Source organism: Styela clava, chromosome 4 (assembly GCF_964204865.1).
Source record: "Styela clava chromosome 4, kaStyClav1.hap1.2, whole genome shotgun sequence".
In the NCBI taxonomy this organism is placed as follows: Eukaryota; Metazoa; Chordata; class Ascidiacea; order Stolidobranchia; family Styelidae; genus Styela; species Styela clava.
In genome coordinates, this window is record NC_135253.1 from 16918066 (window position 1) to 16944280 (window position 26215).

Consider the following 26215-nt stretch of genomic DNA (forward strand, 5'->3'; position numbering starts at 1 on the left):
AAGTTAAGGTGGTCTCTGTTTGCTCCCTTTGGATCTTTGAGGAACCATTTTCGGCGAATGAGCTTACCATTTGCAACTTCCCTTTTTCCAGCTCCAATCCACCTATACTGATCGGACAAATAATCTTTCGCATTTTTTTTCGTTACACTTGAAGATGTATACCTCTCCTGCATGTGGTTTGACTGGTGGATCGGTGGCAATTTTTTCTCTGGGCACCTTACCGTTTTCACATGTTAGAAGAAGATCGATTATATTTTTTGCTTTCAATATAGAAGTAAACGACTGTAGATATACAACGTTTCTTGACATAATAAATGCGACGTGACGCGGATAAAGATTCTATCGGCACAGGCATTGAACGAATTGACTATAGACCCTTCCCCGAGCATCGACTTCTTTATGTACTTCGTGACATTGGCTAATCAGCAAGATGCAAAAAGTGACGTAACAATGCCCCCTTTTTGCATCCACTCAGACACTTTTCTCACTCAGACAGATTTTCAGGCGTGGTTTTAAACATTACCTCATTTTCGCGTTTTTGAACTCTTTTCGCCAATTTTTAGTTGTCTTTCGGAAATGTAAATATAAATCAGATAATTCAATGCTCACTATGTCTTTTTAGAAGTTTTAATTTAATCACAGTAATAAGAAATTGGTGTTGAAATAGCTGTGATAGACTAGGCTAAAATTCCTCACCGTTACTTCTAAAACACAGATTATTGTCCGCGATGAATCATAATGTTGGTTTGAAACAAATACCCCATTTTACAGGGGCCAACTCGCGAAACCACTAATAAAATATCCCCGAAAATTTTGCAATGGTAAAGTATAGGAAGATTCTTTCGGGGGTCAAAGGTCGGGGAAAGGTCCATTGCAATTGATTTGAGACATATATTGTTTCCAGACAATTGCGTATCACCACTGCTTTAAATAATGAACTCTTTGAACCCTGGCGTCTCTGAGCTAGCAAGATTAACTAGTATGACCAATATCGTACAACTCCCTTTAATACTACGTTTAAAAGATTGTTATTGGGTTTACCTGTTGCACTTTGCATGTTCAACATTTAATTTTGACTATTTTTAACTAATTCATTATCTTTGTGAAAGTTATAAATCCCATGTTACCTTTTTCCTAAGTGCCTAATTGATGGTACCTACCGGTGACAATTTAAATTTTTTAAATGGCACTAATAAACTGAAGCGCATATTCACATAGGCTAATTAGCGTGAATAATATTTTTATTTCTCACCCTTTTATTGGTGATAATTCTCATTTTTTTCTATTTTCGAAATGCCTTAATAAGTACCTAGCATATTTGGTGATCCTTCTAATACTACGTTTTGAATATTATCATTGTTTTTACTTGTTGCACTTCGCGTGTGCAGCATTTAATTTGACTACTTTTAACTAATTCATTAATTATGTTTTTAAAAGAGTTATTACGCTCATTTTAATTTTTTTTTTTTCGAACTGCCTATCGTGTTTTCCCGAAAATATGACCTACCCTGAAAATAAGACCTAGCCTGAATTTTAGGAATTATATATAATACAAGAGAGCTATGCTCAAATATATGGACACGTAGAGTCACATAATTTTGATGACGTCATAGCGAAAAAAAAAGTAATAGCCTTCTGGAGAAAATTTTTATCTTTAACCACTGAAAATTTCAAAGCAATTGGTCCAGTATTCGAAGAGAAAAGCGACTTTTTAAAAACGTGTCAAAGAACAACAACAACAACATAATATTGAAACGATCGTTATGTCCACTACGTGTCCAATAAGCCCTCCCCTTAAAGTAAGACCTAGTCAATAACGCGAATTAATTGACCTAGCGGATAGCAAGAAATCTCTCCTACACGTTTTAAATACCTAATAATCTACGGTTAACAGATATTTTCAATAAAAACGTGGTATTCATAAGTAAATTGATTTCGGTTTTCATATTTTGCATATTTGAAAATATCTTAATTCTTTACTTTGTAATTTTGTTTTTGATAAATTAAAATATAAGACATCCCCCGAAAAACAATTTATTATTCTCAAATACCACTAATAGACTCAAGTGCATCTATTGGATATTCAGCCAGTCCCAGGCTAATCATTTTGACTAATATTTTTATTTTATTTATTGGTGATTATTGCCCTTTTCTTTTTTTTTCGATGTGCCTAAATATGTGGTGACAGAGCGCGTGCGTCTCCCTTTAATACTACGTTTTAAAAATCGTTATTGGATTTAACTGTTGCAATTTTCGCGTTCAACATTTAATTTAAATATTTTGAACTAATTCATTATCTTTCTAGGAGTTACTACGTCCATTTCACCTTTTTTCCGAAGTGCCTAAATAAGTGCCTACCGATAACAATTTATTATTTCTAAATTCCAGTACTAGACTCAAGTGCATCTATTGGATATTTGTCCAGGCTAATCAGTGTGGGTAATATTTTTATTTCTCTGTCTACTATTGGTGATAATTCCGATTTCCTTCTTTTTTCGAAGTGCCTAAATATGTGCCTAGCATATGTGGTGACTGAGCGCGTGTGACTCCTTTAATACTACGTTTTAAATATTGTTATTCGGTTCACCCATTGCAATTTGCGTGTTCAATATTTGATTTGACAATTTTCAACTAATTAATTATCATTTTAAAAGTTATTACGCTCATTTCACATTTTTTTCGAAGCGCCTAAATAAGTGCCTATCGGTAACAATTTAATATTTCTAAATTCCAGTACTAGACTCAAGTGCATCTATTGGATATTTACCCAGGCTAATCAGTGTAGGTAATATTTTTATTTCTCTGTCTTTTATTAGTGATAATTGCCATTTTCTTTATTTTTCGAAGTGTCTAAATATGTGCCCAGCATATGTGGTGACAGAGCGCGTGCGTCTCCCTTTAATACTACGTTTCAAAAATCGTTATTGGATTTAACTGTTGCAATTTTTGCGTTCAACATTTAATTTAAATATTTTAACTAATTCATCTTTTTTTCCGAAGTGCCTAAATAAGTGCCTACCGGTAACAATTTATTATTTCTAAATTCCAGTACTAGACTCAAGTGCATCTATTGGATATTTACCCAGGCTAATCAGTGTGGGTAATATGTTTATGTCTCTGTCTTTTATTAGTGATAATTGCCATTTTCTTTATTTTCCGAAGTGTCTAAATATGTGCCTAGCATATGTGGTGACCAAGCGCATGCGACATCCTTTAATACCATGTTTTAAATATTGTTATTGAGTTTGCCCGTTGCAATTTGCGTTTTCAACATTTAATTTGACCATTTTTAACTAATTAATTATGTTTTTAAAAGGTATTACGCCCTTTTTACTTTATTTTCCAAAGTGCCTAATTTGCAAGTGCCTACTTTTAGTCCGTCCCCTATTTCTGCCCTGCCAATCGCCAAATTCCGCTTCATGATTTTTTTGCAGGTACGCTCTTTCTAAACAAGAGAGCAATCCTAAAATATATGGACACGACAGCCAAATCGATACATTTCACCCACAATTTTCCCAAAATCATTTTCTTGAAGCTGAACCTGTGGACCAGTGAACTTACTACCAGTACCGGTACTAGTACCAATACCAAGATTGCACTCTGATCCGTCAAAAAAAAAATACCCGGACTACTTCAGCCTTATCAGGTCCTGTGACAATGACGATCCATGCGTCTTGTGTCAACGCGAATCGAAATGCTAAATGATTCGACTCACAATTATAGCATCAATTAATTTAAAGTACCTTACCTGTTACATGACCTACCAAGATTGCCGGCATCAAAAAACTTTCTACTGACAGCGTTGCCAGATCCTAATGATGAAAAAAGTCAGATCATAAAATAAAAAAGACAACAATTTTACAAAGTACGAAATTAAAATTTAGTTTAGAAAAGTACCATTAACACATAGAAATTTCCTCTTTAAATAGGTTAGTATAGGATAGGTCATAAATTAGGACAACATGAAATCGAGGTGAGCTTTTTAATACATTGGATGAAAGTTTGACAATCGTCACGTGTGAAAGTCTTCGTCAAATTTACAAATGCGGCGCCCATAATGTTTTGTTTGAGCATTCATACCTTAACAACTTACCTTGTGTAGTCATCAATGGTTTGAGTACAGAAATTGGTGAGGCAGTTAGGGTTAGGAATACAGTTTGAATTGAAAGTTATCCTGATTTACGAAATATTTTTTTTAGTTGGCTTAGGAGTCTCAGTCATGGTCTTGCATGCTAACCCTCACAAATCTCCAAATAACCATTACGTTAACTAAATATTATTGAATTATTTTTTCTGTCCTTGAATCAAATGTATCACAGTGCAGCAGTGTGTACTTTGTTTTAATAATAAAATATCTCTCTGTCTATGTTTCATTTTACTTCTATTCCCCTGCATCTAATTTGTTCATCAACAGATCGAAAAAGCACTGCTGTACTAGTGGCCTACTTCCCTTTGTTGATAGAAACTATATTGGTTTCGTGACCGATTCTCTCAGTGATGTCTTAATAATTCACCCTAGTTGGCAAGTGGCAGAAATGTTTTAGAGCTAGCCAAAGAACGAAATTGCATTCAAGTTCATATTTGGATATAGTGCAAGATATCACAATCAGACTGACCAAACTCATTTGTTTTTTAATAAGTTAATTCATTTACATATGACATGGTTAAGCAGGTCATTTTCGAAGACTCACATAGAAAATACCTGGAAAAAGTAGCTGCACAAACCAAGTGTACAGCAGGTTTAATTTTGGGACACATAACAAGCAACAAAGATTATATTGCAAGCTTTATAAGATGTCCATCTCCGACTGATGGTGAAAACGTTAAGCAATGGAATGGTGTCAAAGACGTTGAAGGTTCTTGGGTGGCTGGTCATTCAGCACAAATAATTTCGAGTCTATCTGGAGGTATTAATATTGTTGGTGTATTTTTGATTGCACCAACTGAAGAAGCAAAACAAGTATCAGAAAAACTGAAGCAAATCGTTTATCAAGCGTACAAGCTTGTATCAAAAACATTAAGTGAAGTAGACAATTATCTCCAGGATTCAGATGAATCTTTATTTTGGACAGTTATGCATGTTGATGTCAAAAATGGTTTGGTTGCTTCTTGTCGTCAATATGATGTAAAAGACAACAAAGATATCGGTAGGCCTATGGATCTGAAAATAGTTGATGCTCCAATACAGTGGGAATGCTGTCAAACAACCTTGAATATCAATAAAGTTAAATCAGAAAGAGTTCTAACCCAATGCATTTCTGCCGATATTTTTGAATCTATGTTGAAACTTTTTCAAGACCAGGTGAAAAATGCTATTGTTACTATAGAACAGAAACACAGAGTTGAAACAGATGTACTAAATCCTTCATCCACTAGCAATCACTCTGCAAAAGGGTCTAAGAAAAAGAAACCTGTCGTTAAGTCACAATCGGCAAAAACATTGTCATGTCAAATTTTCATCCCAACCTCTTTACAGATAGAAAATCCTGATTTGTGCCATAGTCTTCAGGTTTGTGGAAGCATTACAGCAAAAGCATATTTGCCTCCAAACTCAACAGTAGGACAAGCAGTGATAGCACTTAAAAGAGATATTCTGCAGACTATTCACCAAAGAATTGAAATATTATCTGAGGATCCAATTGACCTATCAGGTGGGGAACAAAAAATTTCAGTCTCTTTTCCACGAAGAGTATTTGCAAGTAATGGCCAAAATGAAACTATTCTGTATTCGGATTATATACTACATGATGAGCCTTTGAACGACTGCTTGGAAAGATTTAAAGACAATTTAGATATGGAGTTGCAATCCAATGAACTTAGTATGGAAAACTCTTTTGAAAAGTTCCAACCAGAACAAGATTGTTCTCGGGGTGAAGCCATCGAGAGCGAGATGGAAGGAATACATGAAGGGGCGAGTAAAACTAATGCTGTTATTGCTCTTGTGGCAACAGCTGTAGCATTCTTAGGGTGGATATTCTCTGGTCTTGTTATAAATGAAAATTAAGAATTTGTCAATTCTTAGCTCTCAAATGTCAAGCAATGATCATTACTTGGGAGATCTGTGCAGGCATCAGCATGCTGTAATTTGCAACGAGATTATGCCCAAATTCTCTGGTCTTGTTATAAATGAAAATTAAGAATTTGTCAATTCTTAGCTCTCAAATGTCAAGCAATGATCATTACTTGGGAGATCTGTGCAGGCATCAGCATGCTGTAATTTGCAACGAGATTATGCCCAAATGGGGTGAGGGAGTAGAATTTCCAGATAATTGAATTTTTTTCGTTCGCATTTCTTTTAATAGATATATATAGTGGTGGTGTGGTTGCAAGATTACAGTGAAAGTGCAATAAAATTATATGGTGAAATAAATTGTTCTATATCTGGATGTCATTTGCTAGCGTTTCACCCTCCATAAAGAAGTCTTTGTGCCAGTCAGTCACCATGAAAGCCTATTATAATTATTAGATAATTCAATAGCTTTAGGGCACCTGATATGCATCGGGGAGGCTCGGCTCATGTTTTGGACTCTACTTAAGATCATACGACACGGCATGAAAATGCTTCCTTGAAACACATTCTTTTTTCTTTATTACACAAATTTAAGATAAAATAAATAAAACCAATGACTAAAGAAGACCGATTGATTAGAAGACATGCCTGCAATAGCTTCCTATCAACATTACAATACCTGTTTTGGGGTCATGAATATTGCACATTAGGAGTTTCACATAACTGCATCAACAATATCAGTTTTGGGAGTTCTGCATGTTATAAAATAAATTAGCACCAGAACTGTTTGTGTATGTAAAACATTCTTAATATATATACTGCATCATATTATGTCAGACACATTGGCTATATGCTAGCTGTTCATTATGGGATGAATAATACTGGCTCAACTATGTCTGAAATTATAGAAAGAAAAAGTTGCAAACAGTTCTTATGACAATTTCTGTTAATTTCTAAAATGCAGCAATCATGTATAGTCATCCAAGAAGCATAACATTTCATAAAACCACATCTGCATGCTCATGACTATGTGGTAGCATGCCGTATTCACACAAAAATGTCTCCAAGTCATTCGCATAAAAGTCATTTCCCAGTGTGTCACTAATTCTTACAAAGTTCCCAATGACCAGGTTCTCTTTGTAAACAATAATGGTTGGAAGACCATTTTCCAAGAAATTTGATGACAATCTAGCCTCTCCAGTATTAATCCGACAAAACTTTACAGTTTTGTATTTTGAGGCCAAAATTCTCATACATCCATGTACAGTGGCACAAGCTGGTGTGTCATCATCAAAGATGTGTATTATAACTGTTACATGCTTGTCTTCTTTTTCAATGGCATCGACAAAGTTATCCCTGTTAAGCTCGATTACATCACCAAATACAATTTTTGACCATTTTTTCGCAACCATCTCTTGCATTTCAATTATTCTTTTCTTTTTATAATATTCCATAAAGTCTTCATCATCGCTTAAATCAAATTCATCTTTTCCTGCCTGTTTCTTATCATTCTCTTCTTCTTTGAATGACTTGCAAGTCATTGCAAGTTTTCTGCAAAGTTCATCTTTTTCCATGATATCTCGCTCTCTCTTTTCAGTCTCTAGTTGTTTATATCTTCTCCAATCTTCTATCACCCCTTTAGGCCCTGAGAGAAATAGCAAAACATTCAAAATCACAATATATACAAACATTCTCATATATTCATATACAAATTACACGAATACAATTAAGAACATCACAAACAGCATATTATTATATTCAAATGATACTAATGTCTATTTGTTACAGTGTTAGGAAATAGTTAAAAAGTTAGATTGTCCATATTTCCAATAAGGCTTGAAACACCAAACAAAACAGTAGAAAACAATTTAAATTTAACCTGTCTGAGTTGCTTTGCCATCGAATCTTGACTCAGGAATGAACGTTGGTGCTTTAGTGCTCGATCTTATCGATTCTTGTGCATCACTTGAACCTTCATCACCAGATGCTGAATTTCCTTCGTCTTCTGATGAACTACAATAGTAATCCACTTTTTCACCCAAAAGCTTATCATCCATGTTATTTAAAGCCATTTTGAACTGCCTAAATTAATAGCTAGCTTAAGTTATACTGTAATAGGACAATTTATGTTTTTATTATGCAAGTATACACAAACACCGTACCGGTACGGTACCGGTACTGTAAGTGTAACAGCAGCCCAAAAAACTACTAAGTCTAGTAAGTCAGATATCAGTACCCAAGATGAAGGTTTGTGGTATATGTTGTCGCACTGCGTTATACCGTACCTGACCCAATCGAGTCAGCATATTTTTTTTGTCTGTGGAGGGTGGAGACAACAAAAGGATGGGCGGGTAAGCGACAGAAAAACCGAAAATCTCTGTTTTGACGCTATTAATTACAGTTCCTACACGGAAATATTAATGCTGCCTTGAAAATTATTTTGCGAAATCTCCTTTACACAATGTCCCTTAATATAAAAAAAAGTACCTCTAAAAACGCAAACGAATTTACCGCTTATTAGTAAACGTCATTAGCAATAAGACTCAAATGTAAGTAATTTATAATATCGTTGATCGAAATACAGTCTTATACGGGCCTACGTAAGACAAGCTAAAGCAGGGTCGTCCAACCCGTGGGCCACATGTGGCCGCGTGGTATTATTTGAAGCCCGATATCTTCCACAAATCTGAGTCACTATTGAAACCTCTAATAAAAAAAAATTAATTTTCGTCGTTCAAACGCGCGATAAGCACCACACGGCTATCGAACGTTTTTTAAAGTATCTTTGCGGGCGTTGTTGCTGGAGATATAAATTTGAATTTATTTTAATTGTCTGCCATGTAATAAAATCTGTTTTCCTGCCCTTTTTCTGTGGAGCTGGAAAAGGCAGATTCGTGACCTCAATATCTGACAGCACTTACTTGTACGAGCAAGTTGTCAAATCCCCCGTGAGATCACTAATTTCTGATAGCCATATGAAAAATCCGCTTCGCATTACTACATTGTCCATCGCAACGAATATTGACAAACTTGTTGGATAAAAGCAGTGCCATAATCCACATTGAAATATCTATGTGTGGTAAAACATTCGACTTTACTGTATCTTCGTATTTTCATTGTTCTTATAATTTTGGTATGACGGTTTCATTTGTTTTTCAATAATTTGTAGTCGATGTAGTGTAGAACTACCATGCCAAGTTGCCCGCGTAATCATTCGTAAACAACATGTGGCCCTACGGCCACAAAGGCTGGACGACCCTGAGCTAAAGAAAGTTTCGATTTTTCCGGCGACAAGAAAAGGTAAGCCTATGAATGTTTCCCCGAGCATCGATTTCTTTGTTTATATCCGTAACAATTACAAACCAGCGATAAGTTAACAATGATGTAACAAATGGAATTCATGGCCACCGCTCAGACACTTCTCTCGCTCAAACAGATATTCAAGCGTGGTTGTGAACTCTTTTCGGTAGTTTTCGGTAGTAGTAGTTTTCGCGTTATTCGTCAGTTTTTAGTCGTGTTCCCAAAAAATAGTTGTAAATCAAATAACTTAATTGTCACCATGTATTCCGAGGACCTTTAGTTTAGTTACAACAATCAGAAATTGATGCCGCAAACACTGCGATCGATCAGCCTAAAGCGGCACGGCACGGCAAAGGGGTCTATTATTTTGAATATAAAAGTTTTGAACATGTGAGCCAGTTTGTAAGCGCCAACTATCCAAAACACTCTCAAAATCAGCGTTGAAAATTTTGCAATGATAAGGCATGGGGGAAAATCTTTCAGGGGTCTTTTAGTATCTTGAGTTCTAGTTATTTCACTTAACGGACGATTCCCTGACCCACGACCGCATAAAAAATATTCCTATCATCGTGATGCTTATTTTGAATGTCTTTTCGCGAATCAGAACTTACAACTTAGTTAACATGTTCCAAAACGATTGATATTGTCCATATCATTTAAACACCCCCTATTTAAAATTACTCGTAGCTAGGGATGTCCGAATACTAAACTATTCTAGAATAGCACTGAAAAAACATTTCGAATATCGTTTAAAACAAATTAACAGAATCAAAATAATACTGCAGCAGTATAACTTTATTTTTTATTGAATAAGCTGATACTTTGCGAACTAAATTAAAAAAAAATTAAACGGGCAAATAGCTATACTAATCAGAAACAACATAATGAAACCCGAGAACTGCCGAGCGAATAAGCAAGATTTGCATTGGAATAAACAGCTACTGTTATTTGCAAAAGCCGTTTAAATTAAACATTGTTTTTCTTAAACTACGAATAAACCCGCTTGTTTTTAATACTTTGTTGCGACGTTATGAACAAACAATGTTTCATAATTCAATGCACAACTAAGGAGTATATTTGGATACAGTATATCTCGTGTCTGATCTCGAATCGAGGCAAGACGCACGCATTGTGGTGCCCATTAAATACGCAGAATAATTTTGATAAAGTAACTATTTGTAATCGTATTACAAGCAGTATTACGCCCCTTTATGAGATTTTCGGAAGATCTACAATTCTACAGCGTTTTTCACAGCACTACCGAGTACCGAAGTATAACCTATTGTTCAGAATCGGAAATTCCCATGTAACGACTTCTAAAATGGTCGCCAAGATTACGTGTTCCTTAAAATAGCCGACATTTTCAGCGCTTTACGTTTCTGTGGCGCAAAATATTCAATCAACGACAACTACAGGAATTTTAAATGTCTTTAAATATTAGTTTAATCGTGGTTGCGCTGACATCGACAAAATGAAAGATTCTACTCTAAAATACCACAGCAATCCGTGGACATAAAAATGTGTGGTGAAGTGCCCAATTATATCTTGTTTTGATTAGTGATTTCGTAAATTCGACAAATCTGAGCTGTTCTAGTAACACTGACTCGGCTCTATTGCAATTATTTATTTAATTAAGATGTCACAGTTAGACAAATCTCATTGTCTGCGATAAAATGTCACGAAGTTGAATTTATTTTGAAAAATTAACTGAAGATACTTTATACATTAAGTATCTTATATCGCAATAATCTGGAAACAGAGTCACGCCAGGTCCCGTCGGTAGTATCAGAATGGATAAAAAGTTCCTCGTGCACACAATTGACTGTGATAAATTGAAATTTGCGGAAGCGTTTTGAATCTGTCGCGGGCCCCTCAAAACATAACTTACTGTGTTTTCCGTTTTATTTCAGTATTTTATATTCCCGCTTTCAATCTAGGAAATTTTGGTTGTGGATTTACTCCTTTGTTTGTCTTTAGCATCTCATCACCGATGATTATATGATAACTCGTTTTTTTTAATGAAGTCACAGTCCCGTGCGAGAACAAAAAAGTAATTTTCATCTTCCTCGTGGCACAAGACATCCATCGTCGGAAATTTGTGATTTAGGGATAATAAACGCCGAAATAAAAATCATTACGGCCTAATAACACGTCACGTCGACAAATAGTAAAATTAGCGCTGTGAATTGTCATCTATTGTGTATTTTCAACGACGATTGTTGGTCGGGAAGAGGGTTACTGGTACCCAGCAGAGCCAATGCGTCGGGCATTTCGGTACATCCGCTTACCGACGTACCGAAAAGGATCGCGCGGCGACGTCGCAAGTATAAATTACGATTAACCGGAATTGGGAAAAGCTATCCGAATACAGCTCTAAACGAAAACGATAGGGACATCCCTACTCACAGTTAATTTAGCATATTTGACATCAGAACCCACAAATTTTTCAATAACTCCTACCAAAAATGAAGAAAATCATTAAATATTATTTACGCTTCAACTTCTGTTTGTGCATGATTTTACTCGGAAGTTCAAAAATCTATGACGCTTTGCACAAAAGGTATGATCTCGTTAAAATATGTTCCAAATCACCTCGTAGGCATTGGAGACAGACTTGCATCCGTTGCGCAAAATTGCCAATCACTAACACGTACTCCTCCATGGAAGTTTTTGCTTTGTTGCTACAATTGCAGTATTGAGTTCACCGAATATTCGAGGAATGTTATGATACACAATGTCCTTCGAATACTCCTACAGATAAAAATCTGAAGTGCCTAGATTCATAAAACTTTGGGGTGCAATCATGCACAAACAGAAGTCCAAGTGTTAACGAAATCAAATAATTTACTCCTTCGTTTCCACGGAAGTAATTGAGAAATTTATGGGTTCCTTTTTTTTGCGGTCACCCTGCATTTAATTAGTGAGGATTTATAAATCAACCAATTAAACTAAGATTACTCTTCCAGCAGGATTCAGTGGCGTTTCTAGAAACGTCATCGTGATTATTTGTTAACAAAAGCAGTACAGATTTCAATCCTTATTTAATATTGTTACATGTAAAATTGGTTATTATAGGCCTACTACTACCTATAGGCTCGATTATAAAACTCACGACAAAATTTATTCTAGCCTATCAATTCTTACTTCTGAACAATCACTATAAAGTATTTTCAAAAACTGTATGCCTCAAACACAATAGTCTTTTTATCCATATCGTTAAATCGTACATCTTCGTATCTAACTGTGCATGTTACATTTATTTTAGCCATTGCCTTCACTGTGGATTGGATAAATGTCAAAATAAATTAACTCAATTTTGAAACCCTCTGTATTCAAATTACGTTTCAAAAATGACATATGTTGTAATGGTGGATCTAGAAATTGATTACAGATCGTCATTCTTATTCATGCCCGAAGTACCCGATAATTGTTGCAAATCGATTTCAAAATCGTTCCTAATCCTGCTATTGTATAAGGTATAATCGTGTTTCCAATTCCACGAGTAATCCTAATGGCGCCGTACACGGCTTTTGTCAGAATTGTGTCCGATCATTAATTATATATTTCACAAAGCCATCAAAAGCGGACAAGTATTTTGCCAAAACCTAATTTTATTGGAAATATAATAATTATTACAGTTATAAATTTTGGCTTTTGTGTATCCATATGAATCACATTGTTCAGCGCAGTTACATTTTTTTTCAAATCATATAGGTAGATGTATTAACGTAACGTTTTAATGCAGTAATAAATTTTGGCATTCCATAACATTTTGTGTATCCATATAGATCATATTGTTTAGCGCAGTTGCAAATCTCGTCCAAAAGAATTTAATATTTATATAAATAGAGGTATTGACGTAACACATACTAAGTATTTCCACACGATAATATATATATTTAATAACATTGTGGCAATAGTAATTATGGTCATAGGATTTTTAATGAAACACAGTAATCAACGGCGCTCCAGAAGTATGTGTACCAATATGGAGGTAATTAATTTTGACGGCTACCGTACTTTACATCAAGTTGTGTGAAGGGACGGAAGCCTATGGGCAGGGGGTATATTCACTTGGCTAACACAAACAGCCCACAAACTCTTGAAAAAACTAAAATAAGGGAAATCGGAACAAAAATATCACTTAACCCTAACCTGATACACATACTACGGGAGTACCGACTTGACTATTTTAAAATCATGTTGTAGTACTTACAAGTCCTGACCAGTCTGATTGAATTTTGTTAATAATTTTTAGTTAATCTGCCGAATTCTTTCACAATTTATTTTCTTTCAGCGAAACGAATGTCAGAGATACTGTTGATTTAGCCGACCAGTTTTTTGAATTGAATTGAATTGGCGATACCAGAGGCTTTCAACAGACACCTGAAATGTCACCTTGTCCCTTGCCACTGACAAACTGCCCAAGTTACGACTATGGGAATCGAACCGTGATGTTGAAGCAATTCCGCCTTACAATGGCGGGAAGTGGAGAAGAAATGGATAGCGGGAATTTTTGAACTCGAAACTTTCCTGCCACAATCCAATGATGTTTATACTGCATTGTGAGATAATTTTATGGAAGAAGCATTTCAGGCAGGAGGATTTGAGGAGTTGGAAGGTTTCGTAGGACATCCACTATGGCAGATGATTCAATACAATTGACTGGAGTATAAGCAGCATTTGGAGATCAGAATTTCAACAAGGCCATTGTCATTCAGGAGAACCCGAATTGTGAAGTACCGACAATAAAATTACTGAAGTTCCTAACAGCGTCTATCATTATCGACGTGAAGGCGGCTGAAGCCTCACTTCGCTGAGTATAAAAGATAAATTTGAAGTATAGGGTTCTAGAATCTAGAGGAATCTATACGTGCATATGTAAGACAAAAAATTCAGTCAATCAACACTCTCCATTTGAAGTCCACATTCAAAACATCATATACCTATTACCAGTTTTGTTGAGGCTCGAGTCACCAAAAACTTAAAGTGATTTGAATCATCTAATGCAGTGGTCGGCAACCTTTTTTTAAGTGATTTAAGTTAATTTTTGGCGGACCACCTCTATACAAATGGACTAAACCTATGTAATAAAGTACGTGTTTCTTACATCCATCCTACTTCGATATTTCGTTTTTGGAGTTAATATTATTTCAATATTCAAAACCCGGCCTCAAATGGATATGATGCTGTGGAAGGTAACAGCTTCTGAAATATATCTGGGCATTGCTTGATGTTCGTTTAGCAATTCATAGGGTTTGTGGTTGGATTGTAGAGGTGTTATTAGGCCCCTATCTGTTTTTGTGTCACCTTTCTGCAGTAAACAGTATTCATGCATTTTGACCTTATTATCGAATAGTCGATTACGAGCTAATTTGAAAATTTTAGTCGATCGCGGTCGAAAGCAGATTGGCCACCCTTGAATTCTAAATGAAATGACTCGGACACGCACTAAACTAACCAGGCTAGTGCGACCTGAATTTGTACTTTGCCTAATTCGCGACTTGGATGATTCATGTCTCGGGGTTTAGGGACTTCTACTACACACTGTCAAATACAACAGATATCTGCCCGAGGCGTAAATATGAAGTATAGGCATTTTACGCTCCAAATCCATTTATATTGAAATGAGTGAAGTAAGATGAGACGTAAGATTCGGTAAATCCATCACAAAAGTCGCAGTTTTATTGTTGACACTTTGAAACCACTTTTAAGTGGCGTTAACGCAGCTGGTCACATCAAGCATTCAATTGCTAAGACCTAAGATCTTAATTTTGTTCACATTTTCCTGAAAATATTGAGTCATTATGAACACGGTTAACAAGTATAGGCCTGAAGTGCTTCTACGTATGACTTTTGAGCATGCAATATGAACATTCGTTGTCCAAATATTTGTTAGTTAATTATCATTGTATCTCTATGCTAATTTCATCGCACGAGTCCCTTGAGTTTGCGGTGTATTAGAATACAACATGGATGGAAATATTTCGTGGTTAAACGTATAACACGCTATTTTGGTGTAAGTAGTATACAAACCACGTAATATCGCACCAAGGAATGTGAATTGAAGCCGGACGTTTATTGCAAAACATTTTACTGTGACGTATTGACAGAACATGCTACACCAAATAACACAAAAGTTCTTTGAAGACAGAGTGAAACTCGAACACATTCCGACAACAGCATTTTCAATTTCGAAAGAGATGTGCGACGAGCTCAAAATTTATATTTTTCAACTTAGAAAATAAGGTTAAACAACAAAAGTGTTTGGACATTTCAGATTTTGCCGTACACAAAATTTCGATATCGACGCGACTGAATTCACTTCAATTTAACAGCGACGTATGGACGTTTAAAATATGTACGGATTCTATAGCATTTATCGGTTCAGTTGGCACTGTTCTCGAATGAATGTGCACTTATATATCGTGGCATTTTATTATCTCAACTTTAATTAATAAAACTAAGAAAATGATTAAATATTGAGCCACCAAGACCACCTCTATGACATGTAAAGGAGGGGGAAATGTTTTCGCAGCGTAGGAGGACTTTTTCGCAAATTTCATTATGGCGTCATCAAGAGAAATAGCAAACAGAGCTTGACTAATACAAAATTTGGTTGGTGGATCAGTCTGAACGTTTCTACTCTTCTCACGAGAAAATCACTTGTGTACATACGATAATGTGCGTGCATTCTAACCTAAATTATCATTAGGCTTTGCCATGCATACTCCAAGTAAAAATAGAACCACTCATCGCTGTTTATCTTTCATTCGTACTTGATGGAGTATGATACGACTTGTCTTGATGATCTGATACCATACGACTTCAACGTTAATAAGTAACAACCACGCTAAAGACCTAATCAGTGATCGTCGGATATTCCTTTCTCTTAATTTTACGTTTTATTTATTTTTCGTCTTGCATCATCATCATCGTTGTTTTATAAAACGAAATTGTATCCAGGTTGTACACATTAGCGGTCGTCGACTAGAGTGAGGCACGATAAACATTTTTGAAAAGCGTTTTAGCGAAGTGATTTTGATATATTTTAAAAAGTTGGCATCTTTTCACGTGCTTCGGGTGGTAAAAATTTCGAGAATCAAAAGTGCGAGATAACACAGAATACAAGTGCCTATCATAGGAAAATGGCGCAGTGATAATTTTAAGTAATATAAAAAGTAATTTTGTGTTTTGGAGTTGAAAAATTGTATTTGGGGTAAAAAGTCAAAATGCAAATATCCTTCAACGAATAATGAGTCATAAATCTAAAATAGGAATAACGTTTGAAAGACTTCAGTATTTTTTTTGCAAGTTGAAGCACTCTTAAATTCATTTTAAAATTTGTCAGAATTAAGCCCAAAAAAACAATTTTGTAAAACTATATTCGAAGCGGTCTGACGTTTGAAGATAAAAGAATTATATCGTCAAAATGGGTCAGTGTGGAAATTTGGGACTTTTGATTGGAATTGCGGCAACAGTCGGAATTTTGTATTGCCTCGGATCAAGATATTGGAAAGTAAATTCCCAAGTTTCATCACAACAAGTAAATCGTGGAATACAATCTTACGAAGGATTATGGGTAAGATGTACGAGCTACATTCCTGGACAATTCCAATGCGACAACTTTGACGAATCATATTTGGCGTTGCCAGGTATGAAATTACTTTATTTTATTATTCCTAATAGAACAAACTGTGAACCGTAGTAAAAGAAAGAAAATGAAATAGAATAATGGTGATTTGAGATGTTATATTTAAAAAATATATAACACCCTTCTACATGCTGTAGAAACCCAAATAAGAAGGAGATATCCCATCCTAAAATATACGTTTTAATAGAACTTACGCGACAAAATTATTCAAAATTTGTAGTAAATCTAGTTTCTTACTAATTGAGTTTTTGCTTCATATTAATTAATGGATATTGCATAAATCCAAGTCTAGGGGTTGTAAGTTTACCTTACAAAAATGCTTTTTTAGAAGTGTTTATCAGCCTCATATCTGAAAATATAAATTTAGCAGTCACCATGTGTAATAGCAATAGTAAAAAACGAAAAATTTGATTCAAGATGTAACCTACTACTATTCGACAATTCAGAAACTTTTTTTTTTTGTAAATTTCGCTGAGACGATATTTTGTTTCGATTTCCATGCTTTGTCCCACCAAAAAATACCAATGACCAATAATCCTAATATATAGCCCCATACAACAAAAATACAATGTTCGAATTTGTTATCCCGTTATAAAACACGATGAGGCATAGTTCAAATAACAAAAGGTCACTGTACTCTTGAGTAAAACATGGCAAATATTACAAAAACTGTTGCCATGGTATAAATGTTGATTTGCCCTGTATACAAAAAATAGCCAATTCTAGTTTAAAGTCTCATAATAGTACAATAGTACTTGTTTCAAAATTTTTTTGATTGATATTTTCAAGTAATCAGTGAAATTCATTCTACATCAACACAAATAAATTCAGTGTTCGAATATATGTATATGAAATAAGCACATTCTTTACATTGCTCAGGATGATATGTTATTCCTCAACGTTTCGAACATAGCAAATGTAATGGTCTTATACAGCATCCAATAATTTCTAAATTGCTCATTAGCTAGGCTAGTTTCCAGTTGACTTGACTGGCTATTAAACATCACAACCAATGATTGAGAATAATAGTGGATTTTAAAAGATTACACACTTAGCCATTCTATAAATTACAAAACCGGGATATTGATAGATTTAAGATGGGTTAGGAAAATAATTCAAAAAATACAATTTCATGCATACAGTTTTCAAGCGTTGGGTAGCGCCAAAGTGCTACTGTTTGGCAATTCAAAATCACCTCAAATCCCTATTATTCTTTTGAATGGAAAATTCAATTTTCATTTTATTATTTTAAATATTTGATATAAATAGTGGGTATAGTGCATTTTATATCTGTGCCTTTGTGTATATTTGATAGCTTCAAATACGGGCGTGTCATTTGTGCTTACTCCGACGTCTGTCTTTCACCAGTCCTCTCACTCACTTTTATCTTTATCTCTTTCTTTATCTTACATACTCTTTCTTTTTAAAAAATGCTTCTCAAAGTATGAAGAGGGGTTTCACGAGTTTGTTTATCACAACTCCCACGACAGGACTAGGAAATTATTAACTTGTTTGAGACAAGGTAAACACACCAAACGGCTTGACGTAACCAATTCAAGCGCCAAAAATCACCGAAACGCTAGATGTTTCACCCATATTCTGGAACAGCAATCTGATAAGCAAGTTTTAGTCGTGCAAACATATTACGTAGTCTACATAACAAATATTTTACTTGAATCATCATGTATCATGCCATATTCAAAACTATAACTATAGTAAAACTGTTAAAATACTCTACCGTGGTGCGAGTCACGTATTTGACTGGACAGCATGTCCCGATCACTAAAGTCCAACCACTAAAAGACATTGTTATGTATTCAAATAAATATGACAGAATACCGTTTTGTTTTACGAGTGGGTCAGCGAAAAATCATTTCTTCATCCTTAAATACTCAATGATCTAACTAAGTATGTTGGATGCCACGTAAGTAATGGAAAGTGGTTCATTAAAATTGTTGTCATCACGTAGGCTACAATAGATGCCTGACTTGGAGATACTTGGCTGATATTTGTCAATAACTTCTCCCAATATTTAACATGGGGCAACTATACTGTAACGTTTTTTTATTGCTGAAAAAATGAAACCAGTAGCAAATCTGAGAGTTCGATAAAAATCTATTAATAGAAGACATGAACAGATATCTCTGTAAATTTTTAAAATAACACAAATGATGGGATACTCCATTACATCGATGAGCCAAAACCCATAGCCTATCAAGTGAATGTGTGTCTTTGTGTACGTAATTCATCAAATTTGAAACGGTTTTAAAAATTGTCACATACACAAAACATATATTTTGACAAACCAAATTAAATGCCATTGGTGTGAAAGAATTTTTTATTACGCATGTTCGAAATTGATTCATATACTGCGTAATATATGAACATTCGATGCGAGCCAATGCGTGGGTGGCGCACCCCGCTCAGCAAACAACACAGAAAATGAAAGAATAGAAATTAATTGCGTTACGAGCCTCCCGCCTTATAGTGTAAACATTCAACAATTTAACGATCCTAGCCTGTACTTAGGGCTATGTTAGCTGAAAATATCAAATGTGGTGAAATACTCCGTGCTATTTTTGGTCCAGTGATTCTAATGGTCATGCAATTACCATATAACGTTCATTTCTCCCAGTCCAAAATTGACCGAATATTGAGTAGCCCTACGTCTGTTCCATCTGACCAATTTGAATATAAAATAACGGATTTAAGAGTAGGTAAGTCAACTTAAAACCTGCAATCAATATAAAATGCAGACAACCATCAGCCATACAACACCTAGCTAATATTTTGCAATTTATTCACGCTACATGGTAAACATAAATTAGTCTCGTTATAACGGGAAGATCGGCCTAGGTCTTATAAAGCTGATTTAATTGAGTTGACAGATGGTTTACAATATATGAATACTGCCAATTATCTAGCTGAATAACATATTCAGTATGAAATTATTGAATGTTTATGAAATCAAAATATCCGATTAAATTAGACTATTGTGACCAATGGAGTGTCAAGCACCGATGTGCTTTTTCATAAATATATATACTACATTGCGCTACAATGAAAGGATTTAAATGAAGACATCTTATGTCGTTCTACTTGGTCGGAATTGCCCAAAAGATCAAAATTCTGCTTCACATTGGGAAACCATTCACGTAATTTTTTATCGAATTATTGACGAAATTCATCTCGTGATATTTCGTCGTCATTTTCGCCACTTTTGTCCCGAAAATTGTACAAATTTGCTGATATTCCCGATACTATTGTTCGCCCTAAAATCTTTTATTCTGAAATGTTTGTTGATGATGATCGCCCATTACTCTAACTGAACGTTTTCTTAAAACTCGACGTATTCAACAAATCTTGATTCTTTCGGTAGTTTGTAAAGTCAGTAGTACAAGAATTGCAGGGTTGATAGAAATAATTATCAATTTTTTCGGAACTAAATTTGAAACTAATAATACAGAAAATTGAGGTGTCGCTTGCATATATATAACTTAATTGCTTTTAATCAGTTCGACTAATTAAGGAGTTTCAATTCTAAAAACCCTAACATGACCAATAAATCTCTTTAGAATGCATGAGGCACCAATGATTTCTATCTTGGTAGTCAGAGGTTAGTAGGACTGTAAAGAAAAAAAATTAACAACCAGAATAAACAATTAGTATATATAATTAAGTTAAAGTGATTTCAGAAATATATATTACGAGATAATTCAGTTAGTTTTACAAACTACTCGTAACTTATTCACTTATAAGAAATGGGGATTCGATCATTTGTCAGACTAAACAATTTCATGAATTTAAGTCAACTCGAGCATCAATTAATTTTTATTCGCTGCACAGAAAACAACGTACGATACACATTCGTTGAAGAGAAGTGAAATTATTTCATTATATAAAATTACTGAAAAGCTTTTTTAAACAAAACAACATTGTAGCAAGCTTAAAACCTCTTAGACATCATGGGAGCAATACATACTGCTGCATTTGGTCTATGCATCCTTGCTGCCATTGGTGTGGTATTTTCAACGATTCACAACGAATGGAAAAAGAACAGTCAACTTGATTCTCAACTGAATCTTGTCAACATTTATACCTGCGCTGGATTATGGGTACGATGCACATCTGGAGTCAAAGGTCAACTGCAATGTGACTCCTACGAAACAGCTTTGTTGGCGTTACCTGGTATGTTACACATTTCAAAGATTTTGAATCTTAACCAAAGTTTAGAAAACTTTTTATCATTTTGTGAAAGAGGCAATATTGAGTTTAAAAGATATAATTAGAAAACACATGGTTTCTAAAATATTGCATCGATCCAAATTAAACCTTCGCGCGACAAAAGACGAGGATGTAAAAACAGTTTCACCATATTTTGCGTTATAACGTTGTTTTTGTCGCAGTTTCGAATTCATAATCGCATTCGAAACTAATGTACATCCGTTACTTATATAAATATAACTTGTATGTTATTTCATCTACTCTTAAATAAGTCATAAGATTTTACGTTTTCCTCCTAAATCGCTAATGTTTCATTTCAACTATTTTTCAATTCAATTTTATGAAAATCAAGAAAGGAGTTTATAGATACATACAAATCATGTATTTGGAATAAAGTTCAATGCTTGATGACGTTTTATATTCAAATTAGTCACATGAGAATCATAAATAAATCAAACTGCTTTCTAAAAACTACCAAATAAGGATATTTTTATGTTTAACTACTAAGTGTGGAGAAAAGTACGGCTGTTAAATTGGGCGATTCACAGCTATCAAATATTTTACTTTTCAAAATTTGATATTCAAGATGGCGCGTCATCGTCTACACACAGGAATAGCGAGTTAAATATTAACCGATCTGGTATCGTTTCGTTTTATAGAGTTTACTTTTAAACGTTGTTCAAATAAAATTTCAAAAGCTTCGTTAGCAATACTGAAAAAGCGCGGGCGGATTCAGATATGAATTTTAAAAATAATGTTCGAAAACTGTACGTGGGTGTGCGTTGGTTGGTCGAACAAAGAAAATAGTGTTTGATCAATGTGTGACTCCATAGATGCCAAATTGGATACGAAATAACACAGCCTAGCTTTGTAAGTGTGGCGTAACATACATTACACTAAAATTTTGAAAGCATTTTATTATGAAGTAATATATCTCCTGAAATCGCGATTCGTGTTTATTGTATCATAAATTATGTGACCCAATGCCAAGACAACTTTTAACAAGTGTTTTATCTGGTAAAAATTGTTTTTATTTCGTATAAATTTATTTTAGTTAATATAGATATTTTACTTTATCATCCCTGAACGTGGAACCAATTCGAGGGTTGAAAAAATATTTATATATCGAACAAGGTGGTTCACAAACGCTATAGAATAGAAATAGACAAATCAATGTTTCTTACCCCAAACTTCTCTTGTTCAAATTGTATAATTTCGAATTTTTGATCGACTGTAAACTGATATCTACGAACTAAAGTGAATCTCGGGCGAGGGAAAACATATTTTCCATGTCTAAACATATTATGATTTAAAAAATATACTGTAACAAAACAAACTAAAATTAGTGAAAAAATAATTTCATATACAAACGGATACATGTTTTAGCGTAAAATATGGTGAATACCTCAAGTATGATACAAATTTTATCAAAATGCTACCTTTGACATTTACAAAATGTATATATGAACATCAGAAGCGATATAATACATATTAAATGTATAACGTTAATACTAATAACAGCTTACTTGTCGGCACTACGAGGTATGATGATCGTATCTTGCATCTTTACTATTCTCGGAATCGCAATCTCTGGATTCTCACTAGATTGCAATGCCCAGATTGAACCAACTCAAAGAATTTGGGCAAGAAGAGTCAGTGGTGTAATGGTTGCACTGGCAGGTAGACTGAAGCATGAAATGTAGGAGGGTATCTTGTAGAAAGTAACTTAATATTTTTGGAAAGAATATTCTTCTATCTTCTTCTTCTTGTCTGCTTTCATCTTTGGACGTTTCTCTGAGTCGGGTAAGCGGAGTATTGACACGCTCGGTAGTGTCATACCTTATATCTAAATCGTTGAAAAATTGATAAACAGCTCCACTTCAATGCCAACGTGCCTTCATGGTTATTGCCGGAATATGCTGTGTTGCTGGTCTCGTGGCGGGAGCAATGGGCCAAGAATGTATCCACGCTGTTAGTGGTAAACCTAAAATCTGGTCCGCTAGGTCTGGCGGTATTCTCATGATCGCTGCAGGTAATGGTATTAAGTCCTGATATTGTGTAACTGGAACAATTGATAAATTATTGTGATAATGAATCATTATAATAATTTTTTATTTGAAAATCATAAATGGATATCGGATAAAAATATTAACCAAACAATTTGCGTTTCTATGAAGAATATCAATTTTATGCAATCGCGGGTATCAGTTCGATTGATATAAATATTTCTCTTTTTTCATTGTTATATATTTCAAATTGTTTTATATTTATAATTTCTAAATGCATGGTAAAGTGGATAATTTGCATTGCTGCGTTACATGTATATAAGAAGACAAAAGAGTAGTGTAGGCTATTTCCTTACTATCGCCGTAATTTATGTAGGTTTATATATACTATATATTTCTAAATACTCACAAAAAATAATTTTATTTTTTAAATTAATTGTCATAATGCATAAAGTATCGTACTCACTATTTGTGCATGGAAACATTTCAAATTCAAGTCTTTTTCAATTTTTGTGTTTAATTGACAACTTTGTATCAGTTGTTATCAATCTGGAAAGCTGCTCAAAATTGGATAAATTTATCAATTGTAATTGGTTAGTCTTCGAAATTTATTCCGAATTCATTTATTGACGGGAAATGACATTTATTGAATGCTTTTATAGAATTTTAAAAATTTAGTTTAGCCCGAAAATATTACAAAAATTGTTTGGTTTTCTGAAATAGACATTTTCTGACAACTGCACCAAATTAGTATAATGTAGTATGCACGAATGTCTGTAGAATATTCAATCTTCAAAGTTGAACGTTCCAATTTCTTTAAATTAGGAATTTTAACAATGGCTTCTGTGTCATGGTATGCCTCCGAAGTTGTGCGCGAGTTTTGGATGGACCAGGTTAACCAGTCTTCTTTCCAATATGAATTCGGAGCTGCTTTGTATATTGGCTGGATTGCCTCGGTATGTATTTCTGTATTTTATTAACAAACTAACATATTGTCTATAATTTATTGGGGATACAGGTTTTTTGACTGTGACGTCCGCATCGTGGTATGCTTCAGAGGTTGTACAACAGTTTTATACCAATGAAAATCAAAATACTTCCTTCCAGTACCAGTTCGGAGCGGCCTTATTTATTGGATGGGTTGCAGGCGTGAGTTAAAAATGAGTTTGCGCGTGATTATCTCACCGTTTTGATTTCAGAATACAATTGTGTGGTTTTTCTTTCTGCGTGGCATGCACTTTTTCTTTCTGAGCTTTGCAATGAGACGGGGGTATTAAAATACCACACTGCAGCATATAGCTATATCATATTATCGAGTGGAGAACAACATATATTTTGACGTTTTCTACTTGATGTGAAAACAACTGACGGAAATTAGACATTGATTTATATGGCTGATAAATTTGAATATTTTGCACTATTTACTTTCTTGCAATCACTGTTTTTCCACGTCGTTTGTCTATTTTCTCTGCTTTTAACTTCACCCGACGAATTGAAACTCAAAACACTCACGTTGAAGATATTTAGTGCTTGGACACAATTCCACCAAATATTATTTTGAAAATTTGGCCGTAATATATATTTTATATTGTAAAATAAAGAAAAAAAAATATTCGTCGGGGACAGAATAGACACGAAATATTAATTTTTCTGTGTGCTTTCTTCCTTCCTTCCAAGTTATAATATAACAACGTGGAAGTATTTAATTTTATTTATAATCCTAGGGACTTGCATTAATTTCCGGATGCTTGATGGCTTGTTGCACTTGTGGAGAACCAGAAGATGAAGCTGACGGATACAGATACACCTACAACCCACCAAAAACCCAGCCTTCAAGAAACACAGAATATGTTTAAACAGAGCACAATATATACTGAGAAGCAAAAAACTTTAGAAAAAATGCACTGAAAAACTGAACTGTTTGGAGTCAATTACTCAGCTGTAAATTGAACTTAGAAGCATAAGATTTCTTATTATATTTGATGATCTAAATTGATTCTGCATACATTTTTGTTTGATATCCTAAAAACTTAGCACACAAAACCGTCCCATAGTTCTTGAAGTACAACTGAACGACGATATGTTTTATTTGTATACGTTTCGTCATTCAAACTCACGCCTTCCTGTGGTATTACCAATTTGATTTGATATATTTAACTTAGTATACAATATTTGAGTCAAAACCATTGATGGGTTTCAAAATTAAAAAGTTCTCTTTTGTATCGATGTCGCTTGGATCAGGTTTCATCATTTCCGGAAACCATGACAAACCTAAAGTTCCAAAAAGAGGAACGGATTCTCTGATATTATGACGATTTGCACAATCCCCCGAAATCGAAACCCCACTACTCCATTGTTTTGTATTACAAATACCTAAGAATTTACATTTATTTGGATTTTTTCTCCTTCTGATAACATTTCTTGCTTCCATTTCTCAAACCTAGCGTTGAAGAATGTATATAGCCGTTCATACGCCGGCGTATTGAAGCAACGTGTATATTGTTTTTTCCGTGTAGACCTGTTTTATTTCATTTTTCACATAAAAATACAAAAAATAAAAATCGTTCAAATTAGTGGTTTAATTGGCTTACAAACATATCAAAAATTTTCATTCCTTATATATTAATTTATATATTGTCTTATAGGCTTTGGATTTTCTGTAATAAAACATCAATTTCATTAATTCTATTCTGATCTATATCATTAAACAGGGTAGCCCTGGGGTTCGCGAGCATTGGAATCTAATAAATTTTTGTATTACTGCGAAGAATCCTCAGTTATAGTAGTGCAATTCTACAGCATAGTATAGAAGTACTTCAATAGCAAATGAGACTGACTTGCGTCTGTTTGTCACACTTCAATTTCCAGTTGGTCGCTGAATTATATAAGAATTGAATAGCTAGAATAGGCGCCATAGATGAGGATCATATCAGCAATATATAATGAAGAGCAATCTATTCAAGAACACAATGCAAATGTAAACAAAATTTTAATTTAATGTTTTCTCACTTAATTGGAATT

The 26215-nt window shown here is 34.4% G+C and overlaps 3 protein-coding genes across 5 annotated transcripts; 2 read left to right on the top strand and 1 right to left on the bottom strand.

The window, feature by feature from the left end:
* The first annotated feature begins 4004 nt into the window (after positions 1–4004).
* LOC120327199 (protein odr-4 homolog) lies at positions 4005–6391 on the top strand. The gene has a single exon (XM_039393643.2). It carries the CDS (start codon positions 4661–4663, stop codon positions 6002–6004), a length of 1344 nt encoding a protein of 447 aa, XP_039249577.2. The 5' UTR covers positions 4005–4660; the 3' UTR covers positions 6005–6391.
* A 175-nt stretch (positions 6392–6566) lies between these two features.
* On the bottom strand, positions 6567–8141 carry LOC120327220 (phosducin-like protein). The gene is made up of 2 exons (XM_039393678.2): positions 7890–8141; positions 6567–7655 (listed from the first exon to the last, which is right to left on the bottom strand). The coding sequence occupies exons 1-2, from the start codon at positions 8080–8082 to the stop codon at positions 7009–7011; spliced, it is 840 nt and encodes a 279-aa protein (XP_039249612.2). The 5' UTR covers positions 8083–8141; the 3' UTR covers positions 6567–7008.
* Positions 8142–16664: 8523 nt separating this feature from the next.
* On the top strand, positions 16665–25868 carry LOC120327232 (claudin-19-like). Of its 3 annotated transcripts, none has more exons than XM_039393691.2 (4): positions 16665–16965; positions 23062–23220; positions 24020–24150; positions 24919–25868. In XM_039393691.2, exons 1-4 carry the CDS (start codon positions 16743–16745, stop codon positions 25048–25050), a joined length of 645 nt encoding a protein of 214 aa, XP_039249625.2. In that variant the 5' UTR covers positions 16665–16742; the 3' UTR covers positions 25051–25868. The 3 variants fall into 3 exon arrangements, with proteins under 3 accessions (XP_039249625.2, XP_039249627.2, XP_039249626.2); XM_039393693.2 differs by lacking the exon at positions 24020–24150 and adding an exon at positions 24213–24343; XM_039393692.2 differs by lacking the exons at positions 16665–16965; positions 23062–23220 and adding exons at positions 20829–21152; positions 22710–22868.
* Positions 25869–26215: the final 347 nt, after the last annotated feature.

Bases quoted from the DNA above. Each gene is read 5' to 3' on its own strand.
- LOC120327199 (XM_039393643.2), top strand. From the start codon at position 4,661: ATGGTTAAGCAGGTCATTTTCGAAGACTCACATAGAAAATACCTGGAA.
- LOC120327220 (XM_039393678.2), bottom strand. From the start codon at position 8,082: ATGGCTTTAAATAACATGGATGATAAGCTTTTGGGTGAAAAAGTGGAT. The intron at 7,656-7,889 runs GTTAAATTTAAA...TATTTCTCTCAG, and splicing joins TGGCAAAGCAACTCAGACAG to GGCCTAAAGGGGTGATAGAA.
- LOC120327232 (XM_039393691.2), top strand. From the start codon at position 16,743: ATGGGTCAGTGTGGAAATTTGGGACTTTTGATTGGAATTGCGGCAACA. The intron at 23,221-24,019 runs GTAATGGTATTA...TCTTTAAATTAG, and splicing joins TATTCTCATGATCGCTGCAG to GAATTTTAACAATGGCTTCT. The intron at 24,151-24,918 runs GTATGTATTTCT...TTATAATCCTAG, and splicing joins ATATTGGCTGGATTGCCTCG to GGACTTGCATTAATTTCCGG.